Below are 14,353 nucleotides of genomic sequence, written 5' to 3'. Positions count from 1 at the left end.
CACCCTCATCATAATGATGGTGAATGCTCGATCCCTGGCAGAGTTCAAGGCCAGGCTGGACAGGGCTTAGAGCAACCTGCTCTAGTGGAAGGTGTCCCTGCCCATGGCAGGCGGTTGGGACTGGATGATCTTAAGGTCCTTTCCAACCCTAACTATTCCGTGATTCTGTGTCTAAGTTGGAGGTGACCTCATCAGAACCATTTTAGTTTGTTTGGGTTTCTTTTTTAATACATGTATTCAGACTAATAGGTTATTAACATGGAATGTTCTGGCCAGTCCTGTTGAGGTGCTGTGTGTGCACAGCCATGGCGTTTTCCCTCTTTATCTGGGCTTTTATTGTCAGGGCCTGGCTTTTTGTTCGGATACAGTGGTGTTTTGCAGAGCTGAGGGGTTGCAGATGAGCTGCAGTAGTTGTGATGAAAGGACTGACACTGGAGGCTGGTAGTTCATTAGCTTCTGCTGAGAAATGCCTGTGGTATTGCAGTTTCTCTTGGATGAATTAATTCAAACTTCTAATTGCATATCTATTGATACATGGCAAGTTACCAAATGGGTTAGTGACTTACTGCATTTCAGCTGAGTTATCTGAGATGTCTTACCTTGGGCAGGCAGTGGGCCAATAACACATACAAGCGCATGGTTCAGTTACTGGGTGGTTGCACTGCACAAGCCTGATTATGGATGGAGTCTTTAATCTTGTTTTACAGATGGGCCTAAAGTGCTTGTGGCTGCTCTTTGTCACTTGGGATCCTGGCAGTGAGTTTCCATTCATAGAGGGAACCCTCATTTCTTCCCAGAGCTGTCTAAGGCAAACCCTTCTTTGCTGTGCATTTCCTCACATGAAGCTTCTCAGGACCAGGTCTGGATAGATGCAAAGCTGGAGCCTGCTTTCTGCTGTCAGTGTGCTGCTGCGATTACTCAGTCCTCAGGACCTTTCTTGCTGGTAACTTTGGTGTGCTACAGCTCAGAAAGGATACCCTCCCATGATCCTTGTGTTCCTACAAAATACAGTTTGTGTGACATCCCAGGGTTTTTGTGTACTGCTGGTTGCACGCAGGTTACTGCACAACGCTGTTTACACCCAACAACAGCAGGAGATACTAGCGAGGTGGGAGAAGTAGGTCTGTTACACACCTACTGTTGCCAGGGGCTCTCTGGAGTGTTGGACAAACCCTTATGCTTTTTAGTTTCTCTTGATACTGTCTTGGTCTGACACTTGTGACACAGACCTAGTGCCTGCTGCTCGATGGAGCATTGCAGGTGCTGGGCCCTGGTGATGAAGAGCAGGACCACGAGATGGCAGCAGCTTAAAGCAGAACCCGAGCTGTCGATGGACACCTTATTTTGTAACTAGTTCCCTCCTGGCTTTTTCACTGCACTTGGTTCTCTCCAGAAATGTAAATATTGGCAGAAAAACGTAAGAGGAAATCCATCTTAAGCCTTCCTGCTCTTTAATATTTGAATGGAATGACCTTTCTCCCCAAATATTTTCAATCCTTGACCTTCTAGAGTACCTTTTAACTCATGGAATAGCTTTCTTGTCAATCTGTTACCCACATGGCTTAAGTTAGGTTGATGTCACTTTCTTCCAGTTCTTTTCTAGGTGCTGTTGGGATTTTTACTGCTCTTTGTAGCATATCTTCTTCCTTATGCTCTGTTTTGTCACCGTGATGTGCACAATCAGACCTTTCATAAGTGCGGCTGTTCTGCTCCTGGGTTTTCATGGACATAGCACTTATGTGCTGCCCAAGAACATGTTATGTATTACACCATCTACCCATCCCAGCTTAATGGGAGAAACACTGTTGTGAATCAATACAGAGCAACCTGAGATCACAGAAGGAGCTGATTAGGAAATACAGCAAGTGTGTGGGATATAATTAAACTCTTTTGTTGTGGCAGGGTATTTTTTTGCCTTTAGCATTAACCTGCACTTAGAAAGGAGTCAATTGAGATCAGACCACGAGAGCTGGTGAGGTCCATCTTGATCTAATCAGAATTCCCTCCAGCAGGGTTGAGTTTCTATAGTTCACAGACTAGACTAAAAATGTAGTGATCTAAATCACAGTGCTCTCTTGTCTTCCCTGCTGTGACAGCAAGAAGTGTAGGTTCCTTTTCTGCCAGCCACAAGTTCACAGTGTATGTGTGGGCTTCCTGGATGACCTTATGGAGGAAGAAGGTCCTCCTTTTGTTCTTTTTCCTACTAGCTGGCAAGCAGTATGTCTCTCTGAGATCATGTCCTGAGGAACAAGCCTGTTTAGAAACAGAAGCAGCTTTTTGTCTCCTGGGCTGTCTTCCACTGTGTACTTTGCAGGAATTCTATCCCTCTGTGTAATAAAGCTGAGAAATTAACCTCTTGCTGAGAAGCTGTTGGTGGTCCTCTGAGTCCCAAAAGGACTTTGTAGGAGGCAGTCTGGGATGTGGGACTGCTCTTGCAGAGCAGGGAGTGGAGCACCACCTTCTGCATGGGCACAGGAAAGAGCTTGTTCCTCATGGGGAAACTTGGACTTTCCACAGCTGTGTGTTTTCCCCTCTGCAGCTGATGTTTTATCTAGTGCCAGGAGTAAACCACTGCTGCTGGATGAGGTTGTGATTCCTGCTCATGAAGGTTGTGAGGACTTGGAAACTCACATCCTACTGGAGTGTTGAATATTGCTAGGAGCTGTGGGCTGTGCCTCTGCAGCATGTCATCAGTCTGAGGCTGCCTCCAAGACACCCTGGCTGGAAAACATCCCTCTTTTCAACCTAGGCGCTGCAGAATGAAGGCTATATCTTGAAGTCCCCCAGCCATGTCTGTGTTGGGCCTTGAAAGGGGCAACATGGGAGACTGCCAGAGGAGGTCGGAAGCCAGCTTGTGTGTATGTGTGTTTCAGCAGTCAGACTGCAAAGATTTAAACTGGGGGAGAAGGGAGAGCTGCTGTCTGCAGTCAATGGCACAGCTTCAGGTTAGCCACCCAGACCCTGCTCTCTCTGCCTCCGGAGACTCTCTTTTGGCTTTGGGCTGAGCTCCTGCAGCTGCTTCTCCAGAGGAAGCTGGAGTCTGACTTAGTGAGTAGCTACTCACTAAGGTTGACATCCTGAACAGGTCTGAGGGAATTCCAAGCCTGTGTGTTGGACCTTGTTTGTTTGATTGGTGGGTTTTATAGGCTTGTGGATGAAGGATGCTGGTCTTGAGCACTTCCTGTAGAAGCTGTGCTTTTCCTTGCCTTTGGAATACTGGCACTCTGGCAGAGAGACGCAAGGATTTTGGATGATAATGCATGGATTCCCGTGACTGTTTGCAGAGTCTTTCATCCCAGACCCCTCATTTATAAAGATTGACAAATCCGTCTATCAGAGACTTGTCTCCTTCCAGTTACTACTACCATTATGTGTCTTAATTCCCAAAGCGTTAGTCTTGCCGAATAGATCATTCCAGGATCTCTACTATCAATCAGAGTGTTGGAGAGCTTTATAGACATGTATCTAGATGTTACATTTTCATTGGAACAGACACTTCGAGCTAATGACAAGCACCATTTGTCAAAAAGTGCTGTGGCCATGGTGCTTTGTAACTCTGCACTCTCCTTTCAGGGCTACAGTAGGCTTGTGTTGATGCTTAGCTGGTGCCCCTCTTCCAAATAGCTGCTTGGAGCAGAGGCAGCCCTGTTTGCCACTGGATGGTGCCAGTGAGAACCTCTGCAAGCCAAATTGCAAAGGGCCTTACAAAAAGAAGCCCCATGAAAATCCTTCCTGGTGTGTGACAGGTGCCTGATCCACGCTGGGATCAGAGCCTGGTGCTTTCTGCAGGAAGCATAGCGGGTTGCAGAGCCTCAGTGGCTTAATTTTCTGTACTGGGGGGCTCAGGAACCCTTTTGAGTTGCAGCCATCCCTGAAGAGCTTCTTGCCCACCAACCACAAGAGGTTCAATAGTTGGGGTAAGTGGTCTCCTGTCTTACAACTAATCCATTCTGATCTTGCAGGACATCAGAGCAGGAGGGGTGTTTTAGTCTGCCACAGAGTGGCATTGTTCTGCTGCGCACTGCAGGAGCAGGGAAGTGCAGAAACCAGTCAGGACAAGCACGCCGCGGGAAGCATAACACTTCGACTGTCCTTTCATTGTCACCTCCAGAAAAACTCATCCTACTTGCAAAAAGCAAGCTGGAGATCTTCCCCACTCAGGCAATATGGGGGACGTGGTCAGGAACTGATCATATATCCACCAGTGCGGTTCCAGGCTTCTAGGTGCAAACCTCTTGCAATGGAATTAGTGGGAGATGAATGACTTACCCTGGGATCTGGGAACCTGTCACAATTAAGACTGAACAGGGGAGCTGTTGCTTTGCATGACTACATAGACTGGGGATGTGTTAGTCTCACAGAGCTTTGGTTTAAAGCTATAGCTAGCACGTGCATTAGTGGTGTGAGAGGTTCATAGAGGCTCTCTGACTTGCCTGATTGGGCCGTTTTAATTGTTTATAGACCACTTCAGGGAAGTAAAGTAAAAGGGGCTTGTAGATGAAAGATGAAATGTGAACAGAAGCAGGGGTCATGCATGGAAGGAGTGCTTGTCTGTGTTAGCACTTGTTAGGGACCTTTCAGGCACACAGCATTGTGTGGCCATGAAAACGAGCAGCCCTGTGAAGTACCCATCCATGCGGATGCCCCTGATATCCCATCTGGGAGTCTGTGCTTAATGACACGACCACACCATGCAAGCTGAGAGTGCTCTTTGGAAATGTCAGCACCTCTCTGTTCTGGAAAACATCACGTGGTGCCTGCCTCTCTTGAGGGCAGGGCCTCCAGCTATGTGAGGAAGGCTGCCTCTCCTCAGCATCTTTACAGAATGCCTTAATTTTGCCTCTTTTTCTTCTTTTTCTCCTCATTTTAATTCGATGGTGAACCAGAGGTTCCTGCTTTAAACAGCAGAACATTGTATTTCATGAACTCCATTACACACTTGGTTTCATTTCCAATTAGTCTAGTGTGCTAGCAAAATAATCTGATTGCTTTATCTGTTGGGTGTTCTAGATCTGCCTAGCTTCCCTCCTGTCCCCCCCACCCCCTGCAAAGCTTTTCCATGTGGGTTGATAGGCAGACACTCAGGTTTTCACCCACCCCCTTTCCTCCTTGTTAATGTATTTTATACCATTTGCTCGGAGCTAAAGGTTTGAGCTGCCAGAAGGAATAACTGGCAAATCAGTGTTCCTACCTCTGCAGCTCTCCACAGGGTCGGATCTGGTCTCTGGCTGCAGAGAGGGATTGTCTGTAGGTGGGTTTAAAAATGTTGGGTTCTTGTTAAATCTGTAATGGAGTTTTAAGTGGAGGGTTTATTGTGTTTTTTAATGAGAGCCTGTGAGACTTAGTTTATCCCAGTGATGCTTCTTTGAGAGTCTAAATTTATTGGGAAATTCCAGCCAAAGAGCAGGTTTATTGTCATTCAGCTCAACTGTGCTCTAAGGGGATGTGACTGCATTTGAATACTGCTGAAATGTACCCGGGGTGAACTGATTTACATCAGCAAGCCAGGCACCTATTATTATTGTTATTTAATCTTCAGTCTGCTCTGCATTTGTACTTTCTAGGTGCTTTTAGGCTGATTCTCAGTGCTTGGTAACTCTTAGCTTAAAGACAGTGGTGTTAATTGTGAGTCAAGTGAGGCATTCTGCTGTGGAGTTAACTTACAGGTTTAAGCTTTCCCTGTTCAGTAGTTGTTTGGGCTCATGTGTATTTGACTAGTGGGCTAGCCTCAGTTTTCTTAGTTATTTTTGAGAACTAAAGACTATAGTAGATGTTAGTTTCCTGTCCTTTAGTCTCCTCCTTATCTGTGAAGTAAGTTATGCAGCTCCTGCTTGGTTCCTTAACCAAATGTTTTGAAAAGCAGGGAATTCTTCCTTTGCTGAAGAAGTTTATGGCTTTTTTTTCCTCAGCAAAGTATGGAAGTGGTTGTGAAACTTGTCCAGTTTCATGTAGGACTTTGTCCTGTGCCCCTTGTAAAGGTTTAGCTTCATATTTAATATGTCCCCCAGCAAATATATCATCACTGATTCCTGGTTTTAAAGGTGAGAAAACCCAACGTGTTGTGTAAGTTAGTTTATCCATTTGTACCTTGTACTTGCTGTTCAGTGCAGCTGGACTTCACTGTCTCGTGTTCCTCTGTTAAGGAAGGAGCTGTCAACTGAGTTGAAGAGTTAATGTACAGCATCAAAGCTGAACGTTTTCTTTGGCCACAAAGTACGCAGTAGGTTACCAGGTGAGGTACTACTTGAATTGGTGTTGACTTAATGGACTTCTTTCCCCATAGCTGACTGACCACTGTTAGTATCCCAAACTGCGGACAGTGCTTCTGTCTTTATTTCCATGTTGCCTGAGCCATCACTTAGTGAGCACTGTCAGCAAAGTCAGAGTCGCTGTGTACTGGAATGAAGCCATGCAGTGCCGGCTTGTATTGCTCTGTGTATTGCTCTATGTTCCTGCCTCCTAACGAAGCCAATGGCAATGCCAGTGAAGAGAGGTGAGCGTGCATACTTGAACCAGTGTTTATGTTGGCCTGGTTCCTGCAATCTGTTTTCATTTCAACTGTGCTGCTGCTGTCTACAAAGCCTTAAAGATGTTAATTATTTTTGTTGGCATACCATAACACATCAATATGTTCAGTGTGAACCGCCAGCAAGGGCTTCTTTTCCCCTTTAATAAATGTTGCTTAAAGTTTGAAGATATTCCCTTATCCCCTTTTGCTTTATTTATCTTGTCACCAAATTGACAGCAGCACAGTTCTGCTAAGGCAGACGGTGAGGACTGGCTGTAATTGTGGGCTATAAGATTGTGGATCCCAGCTCATCTGGCAGAACTGAGCTACTGCCAAATGTTTCACAGCCTCATTCAGCCCTCCTTTCCTAACACCCAGGCAGACCCCAGGCCATGCTCCTAAGTGCATCTTGCCACCTGATGCTCCTTCTTACGGATGCACTTTGTGGGGATCTAAATCTAGTGGGTTGCCGTATAATGTCCCAACCTCAGCACTGATTTGGACACTTGCATTATTGCTGCCATGTTAGTTCCTGAAAAAATCCTAAAAGCAAGTCCTCATTCAGAGTCAGGGCTCTGGGTTGGAGCTGCTGTGAAGCTACCCAGAGTGGAAGTCTGGAGCCTGCAGGAAGGTGAGATGTTCTTGTTCTGTGTGGCTACTCTTGCTGTCAGGCAGCCCACGGTGACAGCATTTCTGTGCATCCTTTGCCTGTGGCAAACTCCATGCTAGACTTCACTTCCTCTGCAAGAAAGGAAACTTGAATGCAGCTTCTTTGACTTGTACCTGCCCCAGGGTTTAGGATATGCACATGGCCCAGTTGCTGCAGTGTAGTGCCTGGCAGTGTGAGTGCATTTGCCTGAGCTCAGCTCTGTTCCTTAGTACACCTGCCAGGTACACGTCTCTGTGATGCTTTGGCTCTGTAACTTTTTATATTACTTCACTTTTGATGTTTTTTTCAAAAGTTGTTTCATTTTAAAAGCATTTTTCCATAATGATTTTGAACTTTTAACTTGCTTTGATTTGTCTGCACTTACATACTTCCAAAATATAATGGAATTGAAACAGTCTTGTACTTCAGCTTTCTGCTGTGTCACGTTAACCGTTCAGGAGTTAGGCAAATGAAATGATGGGGAGAATAAGCAGCATCTCTTAATAAGTTACTCATTAAAACAGTACAAGGAGACAACAGTTCTGATTGCTGCTGATTTTAGTGACAGAAGGCTCATTCAACTAATGAAATTCATAAAATCTTGGATCAAAATCCTATCTCTGACCTCTAGGTGTGAAATGCAAACCAATCAACATTACTTGTGCTTGTGCAATGACTTTGGAATAGATTGGTTTAATGACAGGCAGTGATGGGAACAATACAGAGAATTTTCTGGTCATGCTGTTCTTGTTTTCAGTGTACTGCATCAAAAGCATCTTTAGGCATCCAGAGAATCAGCTGATTTTAGATAAGATGCTTCTTTGCCTTAATCCCATAGAAAATAGTGCTATAAATCTTTGCTTTAGCAGGGTGTACTGTAAATTGGGCTGGACATGCATCCATTGTAAAAGCCTGAAAACGCCTTTGCGTAGGGTATGGCAAGTTGTGTGTCAAACTTGGGCTTAAATCCCTTTTCTAGTGAATTAAACAAATAAAAGACTTTTGTCTCATCTACAAATTTTCTATTTCTGTCTGTCTATTTGCAACTCTTCTATTTTGAACATCTTCACATGGCATCTGTTAGAATAACTGCTGAATTTGAGTTATGGAACCCTGAATTTGTGTTGCACTCCCCCTTCTTGCTCTTGTCGAGCTGGACCCTGGACCCTCCTCTCTGTGCTTCCTGTCATGTATGCTTAGAGAATGGAAGACCTTACATAGTCTTAAATGTAACAGGAGTGTTTTCAGTGTTGTGCTGCAGTACTTGCCAACAGGACTCTAAGGCAGACAACTGGATGTGATGGGGATGTCTGGAACTGAAATAGGTGTTATTTATGAGTTGCCCATTTTAGGGAAATTGGTGCGTTTGCTTTCAGACTGGGTGACTTGGCAGTGTTACGGCAGAGCTGAAGGCACCTGACATCTCTTACCAAGGAGATGGTTGTTCTCATTTCTCAGATGGTCCCTCTCACTTCTCAGATCACACTAAGCCAAGTGTTGTGGGCTGCTGAGGGGAGATTAGGTAAGAGGTATGCGTTCCTGAATAAGCAGGGCAATTAGAGCTTTTGGGACCAGGACTGTTACCAGTTGAGCACCTCCTGGAAGTGAGGGTAGATGATGTCTTCTTGAAGCAAGCCAGGGTGGAAGTCTGGAGCCTGCAGAAAGGGGAGATGTTCTTGTTCCACGTGGATACTCTGCTGCCATGTCTAGCTCCCTTCCAAGTAAAATCTCTTGGGAGGTCCTGGTCCCAGCTCTGTCTGGAGGTGACTTTAACTTTAGTTTATCTCCAACAAAACTACTTTCAAGTTGTAATTTCTCTAGCAAAATGCACCCAGGCTGGCTTTTCATGTTTTCTGTGTGTGTTGGCAGCCCCTTCCTGCTCTGTGCTGCTCTTCTTTCACTTCCTTCCCAAGAGACCCTTCAAATTTTGGCAAAGAGCGAGGTTAGAGTCAAGTTTCGGGGCTCCCCAGGTTGGTTATGAGTTTGTATGGGCTCAGGTAACTGATGCGGTGGATGCTGTGGAGCAGCTGATAGCACACAGGATCTCCATGTTTGTTTGCCACATGGAACCCATGTAAACCCAGGTTAATCCCTGCCAAGCCATTGATGGAATGCCAGCAAAGAACACATCTCCTTGTCTCTTCCCCCAGGTGGTAGCGAATGCTGTGGCCGCCTTGTCAGAAATCAGTGAATCGCATCCCAACAGCAACCTGCTGGATTTGAACCCTCAGAACATTAATAAGCTACTGACAGCTTTAAATGAGTGCACAGAATGGGGCCAGATCTTCATCCTGGACTGTCTGTCCAACTACAACCCCAAGGATGATCGTGAAGCTCAGAGGTATGGTTGTTCATGCTCTTAGCACAAGCCACGTGGGGCTGTTTGGTCACTTGCAGGCTTCTGCAGTGTCAGAACTCTGAAAAGGGCTTGTGATAACAGGGGGTTTTGTTGAGATCTGTAGCAGCACAATTAAGACTTGAAGTAAGAGCTTTAAAAAGGGAAGCAACTTCTGGTAGATTGGGCTGATGCTGGAAACCTGCTGTCGCCTTTGCAGAAGCACTTTCTCTGCTTATCAGTAGCTTTTTTTCCCCTTTTCCCATTTAAAAGTCTAGTTCTTAGGAGAACTGGTGCTACTAAGAAGGGATCAGCCCAAGACCAAACCTGTAACAATGGCAACACTGTTTGGAGGATTTTCTGGTTTAAAGCAGAGCTCTCAAATCTGGTTTTGCTGCTTTGAGAGGCAAGAAGCCCTTATAAGTTTAGAGACTTCCAGAGTACTATAGGTCTGAGGCTGTAATATTTTTTTCCAACTAAAAACTAGTCTGTGATAGAGCTCAAAATCAAGGTAAGAAATTAATTTTCTTATCACTCCAAATGTATCCTTGTGCTTTTACCTTTAGCTGAGTGACTAAACCTAAATACAAAGAGCTTAGGGCTTAGGAACTAGAGTGTTAATTTGTGCACTTCAAACCTCCTCATCTTTGTCCAGAGTCATAAAAAGTCAGATTCTGTACCCAAGAGAACAAGGACCCAGGAAGAAAAAAATACTTGGAACAGGTATTCACTGTTCTTCATCTATTTTGTGTGGGTGATGTGGGAGTGGAGGGGGAAGAAGGGGCAGAAGCCCACATGCAAAATCCTGGGCAGGCCTTTTCAAATTTGACATGTATCTTCATTAACTGTGGTTTTATAATCCACTTCTTTAGAAAAGCCTGCCAGTCTTGCTAGGTTTTCTTTCTTCCCACCTCCTTCCCCGTGTGTTCTGTTTCTTTGCCAGAAACAGCTATTAATGAGTGCTAGAAACCTGCAGAGATCTTCAGGGTGTCAGGCCAGTATTATCCTGGCTTTGTCGGAAAAGGACCACCAGTTTGAACAGCTGTGAACATGTCCCAGTTACTCATCAGTGATTCCTCTGAAGTGGTGTGTGAAACTGGATGGGCAGTAACTACTTTTGCTCCTTTGTGTGGAATTTGAGTCTCAGAGCCTGCCTTTATTTCAGAGGAGAATGATAGCACCTGGTTTTAAATAGCTTTCTCCTTTACAGCAAGGCTGGTGTCATTACCCCTGTGCATGAAGAAACTGAGGCACAGAGAGGTGAAGCAGCTTTGCATGCCAGGAGACCTTGGGCAGAGGCAGCTGGGGACTGCCCTCGTCTCTGACTTTGACTCCTCTGCTCTTCCCTAGCCATGCTGCTTCCCTTCCAGGATGGATGAAAGGAAATCTTTCAGGGAAAGAAACTTCAGGAGGCACAGATGGCAATAAGATTGTTCTGGGTTAGCAATATGCAGGAGGGGGTGGGAAGAAACTTGACAGATGCTGTAAGAAAGACCATATGAACCCAAACTTCCTTTCTGCTTGGGGTGGCTTGTTTAGGATGCTGTTGATTTATAGGATCCACTGAGGCAGGTGGTGAAGCTGAGACTTGGGGGTGGTATTTAGGTCACTCTTTCCCTGTATCATCAGTGGAACAGAAACCTAGTTTTGCAGAAATGAATGGTTGAAATGGCAGCAGCCCCTGAAGTAAACCCGAAGTGTGTAACGCCTCTGGATCATTATAGGGGGGCTAAGGTGTTTTTCTGATCATTAAAGTTGTGTTTGTAAGTGATTACAGAAGATTACAGAAATAGAGAATAGCACCAGGCAAAGGCAGAAAGCACTAATAATGGAACCTGTGTTGGGACTGGAATGCTGAGAGCTGGAAGAGTTCTGAGCTTACTGTGGCAGGAGAGAAACCTGAAGCTGTGAGAGAAGTAGTTCTTTGCTTCCTGCTGTGTTCAGGAAAGCAGGACTTTGCTTGTTCTCTGCGAACAAACCCCAATCAAAGTAGTGTCTGAGAAGCTGTCCTCAGCCATGTGCAGTCTTCTAAAGTCAGATAAGCTCTGAAATACCTGCCATTCTGAATTACATCTCTTTACTCCTCTGTCTCCAGCATCTGTGAACGGGTGACCCCTCGGCTGTCTCATGCCAACTCCGCAGTGGTGCTCTCAGCAGTGAAGGTCTTGATGAAGTTCCTGGAACTTCTTCCCAAGGATTCTGACTATTACAACATGCTGCTGAAGAAACTTGCCCCTCCGCTGGTGACCCTGCTCTCTGGAGAGCCTGAAGTTCAGTATGTTGCCCTAAGGAACATCAACTTGATTGTGCAGAAAAGGTAAAGGCTCATGGGGTGGTATCCCTGGGTTGCCGAAGGGCGTCTGGTTATCTCAGACCTTCAGATAGTTCCACATGCACAGAACTTCACTGAACTTAGGCTCAGGTCCCTTGAGGGACAGATTAAACTGTTTATGACTCTGATAGACTGAATTAATTCTTTCAGCAGCTTATATGTGGTACCAGCATCGTACAGTATTTCTTTATCTGCCCCTTTCATTGCCACCTTTCTAAGAGCAGTAAGAACTGCCCTCTTGTTAGCCTATAAACAAGATTGCAAATAGGAAGGAGACTGTAACTGTACAGTTCATGGTGACCTGTAGAAACTTAATGTGCTTATGCTATTATCAGCATAATAAGAAGAGCCAGGCTGCTGACATACTGATGTACAGTGGGTTGGGTTTTTTTCCCCCCATCAGTTTACTCCCACGTGCATGTTCAAATACTGTTGTTCCTTGCTGGAAAGATGGAATAGGTTGAGTAGCACTTTGTGATTGTGTTCAGGGCAGAGCTACTGTGCACAGGCATCTGGCAAGTGAAAGCAGCAAATGAGTTTGTAGGTGGGTTTTGCATTAAGATAAGGATGTTATTCTTTCACTGAAAGCACTGTCATCTACTGACTGACTGCAGTGGTTGTCTCAGCAGTTCAAATGGAGGAAGTAGAGATGTAGGCAGAGTTGGAGACTTGAATTCCGCACTTTGTACCTAAGCACTCTTGCTCCAGCCTTCTGACTTTATTCAGACTGTTGTTCTCATGTGTTTACATGCACTGGACACAAAGTGACACCATTCTCTTTCTCAGGAAACATTTGGGTAGATGTCTAAACAACAGATACCTGTGGTTAGGATACAGCCCCTTGTTTTTACCAGTCTTGAGTCAAACAATGCTATGTTCCCTCCAGGCCTGAAATTCTGAAGCAGGAAATCAAGGTGTTCTTTGTGAAGTACAACGATCCCATCTATGTGAAACTGGAGAAACTGGACATCATGATCCGCCTGGCTTCTCAAGCAAACATTGCCCAGGTCAGCTGAGGAAATCCTGTCCCTGGTATAGTGCTCTTTACAGCTACTTAAGGGAGGTGGTGGAGTTTTCTCCATACTTAGGATGTTAATAGAATGGCATGTCTTGCATCATGACCGTTAGGTAGATCTTGTTGTACAAGGAGAGCTGACTTCTCCTGTCAAATGGATTGCTGTTAGTGTTGAGGTTGGAGGGAGAGGCTTCTTTCAAGTAAGAGGTGCACCTGTAACAGTGGCGTTCACAACAGCCCAACATGACTGAAGTCTGAATTTCAAGAGTATTAAATTGTTAAACACTTCCACAGATGCTTGTCAGAGCTAAAATGAAGGTTATTTTGCTTCCAGAGTGGAAATGGCACAAAGCTAAACTGAGTTGAGGATGCTCTATACAGTACATAAATTCCCCTTGGATTTGATGTTGGTTTAATCCAAATTCATTTCTTTAAGGAACTGTTCTTGAGTGCAGCCCTGGCCACAAGACCTAACACTAATGCAGAATGATTAATGCCTGTGGTTAGTGCTATTATTGTTCTACCCTAATTGTCGCAGAGCAATTTCATTTAATGTGACATTTTTAAGCAGCTCTTTCCTCTGCTGTTTCTTGGAACAGAGCGAGGTAATTCACACACCTTTTGTGCTGGGGACATGGAAAACATCTTAAAAATCAGTTTCCATGAGAAATCTATTTGGCATTTTCTATTTTTTCCTTGGTAGGCTCCATAGCAATTTTAATGCATAATGTCTCAATAATGCAGGTTGTTTGGATGAAAGGCAGTGGTGTCTGGAGGGCAGAGTCTGGGACTGGTATCTGCAGACTAATGAATGAATCTCTTCCTGGTTCTAAAGAGGCATTCCTAAAGGCAGCCTAAGCTTCATCAGAAGTATGCCCTGAAATGAGACCCAAGGAGAGCAGGCTTCTACCCACATCCTCCCTTTGCAGCTTGTCATGGCTCTTCATCTCCTTGCCCATTCTAGACCAAGGCAGCAGACTAGTTGTGTCCAAGTCATTCAGACTCGGGCAGTGTTTGAAAAGCATAAACTACTAAACCTGGCTGCTCTAAGTCCTGTGCAACAGAGATCAGCCAAGGAAATAAGAAACTTCAAAACACAGCTGTCCTGTCTATGATTGCAGATGTATTTGTCTGCAGTCTGGCCCTTCAAGGCCTTCTTATCTTGTCTTTGGTTGGGGCAATTTGCATTGACTATAGATTTTTTAACCAACTGTCTTACTTTGTGCTGCTCACCTCTCCTTTGCAGTCCATTTGTGACATCACAGTGAAATCCCTGATGTCATGTTTGACATAAGAAATGGACACAAATGAGATTTTGAGGGAATATAAATTGCATAGGGTGTTTTTTAAAACTCGTTTATTCTATCCCAGCAGGTCCTGGCTTAAGCCTTTGTTCAGTTTCCATTAGCAAAAAAACCTTAAGAGGAGAAATATGTTATTAATCTCTGTATAGGTGTCCAGGGTGTCATCAGATCCCCTCTGCATCCTCCTTTTGGATCCAGTAGGGATCCAGA

At 44.9% G+C, this 14,353-nt stretch overlaps 1 protein-coding gene across 1 annotated transcript in view; it reads left to right on the top strand.

The window, feature by feature from the left end:
- AP2B1 (adaptor related protein complex 2 subunit beta 1) overlaps window positions 1-14,353 on the top strand; it is a 78,926-nt gene that overhangs the window by 12,513 nt on the left and 52,060 nt on the right. Inside the window, exons 6-8 of the mRNA XM_061470464.1 lie at window positions 9,308-9,498; window positions 11,588-11,809; window positions 12,711-12,831. Of these exons, the coding sequence (XP_061326448.1) occupies window positions 9,308-9,498; window positions 11,588-11,809; window positions 12,711-12,831 (534 nt within the window). The remainder of the gene's footprint in view (window positions 1-9,307; window positions 9,499-11,587; window positions 11,810-12,710; window positions 12,832-14,353) is intronic.

This window comes from Pezoporus flaviventris, unplaced genomic scaffold, assembly GCF_033815535.1.
Source record: "Pezoporus flaviventris isolate CSIRO_AGI_PZ_B2104156 unplaced genomic scaffold, CSIRO_AGI_Pfla_v1 ptg000063l, whole genome shotgun sequence".
Lineage (NCBI taxonomy): Eukaryota > Metazoa > Chordata > Aves > Psittaciformes > Psittacidae > Pezoporus > Pezoporus flaviventris.
This window is presented reverse-complemented; position numbering and strand designations above follow the sequence as displayed.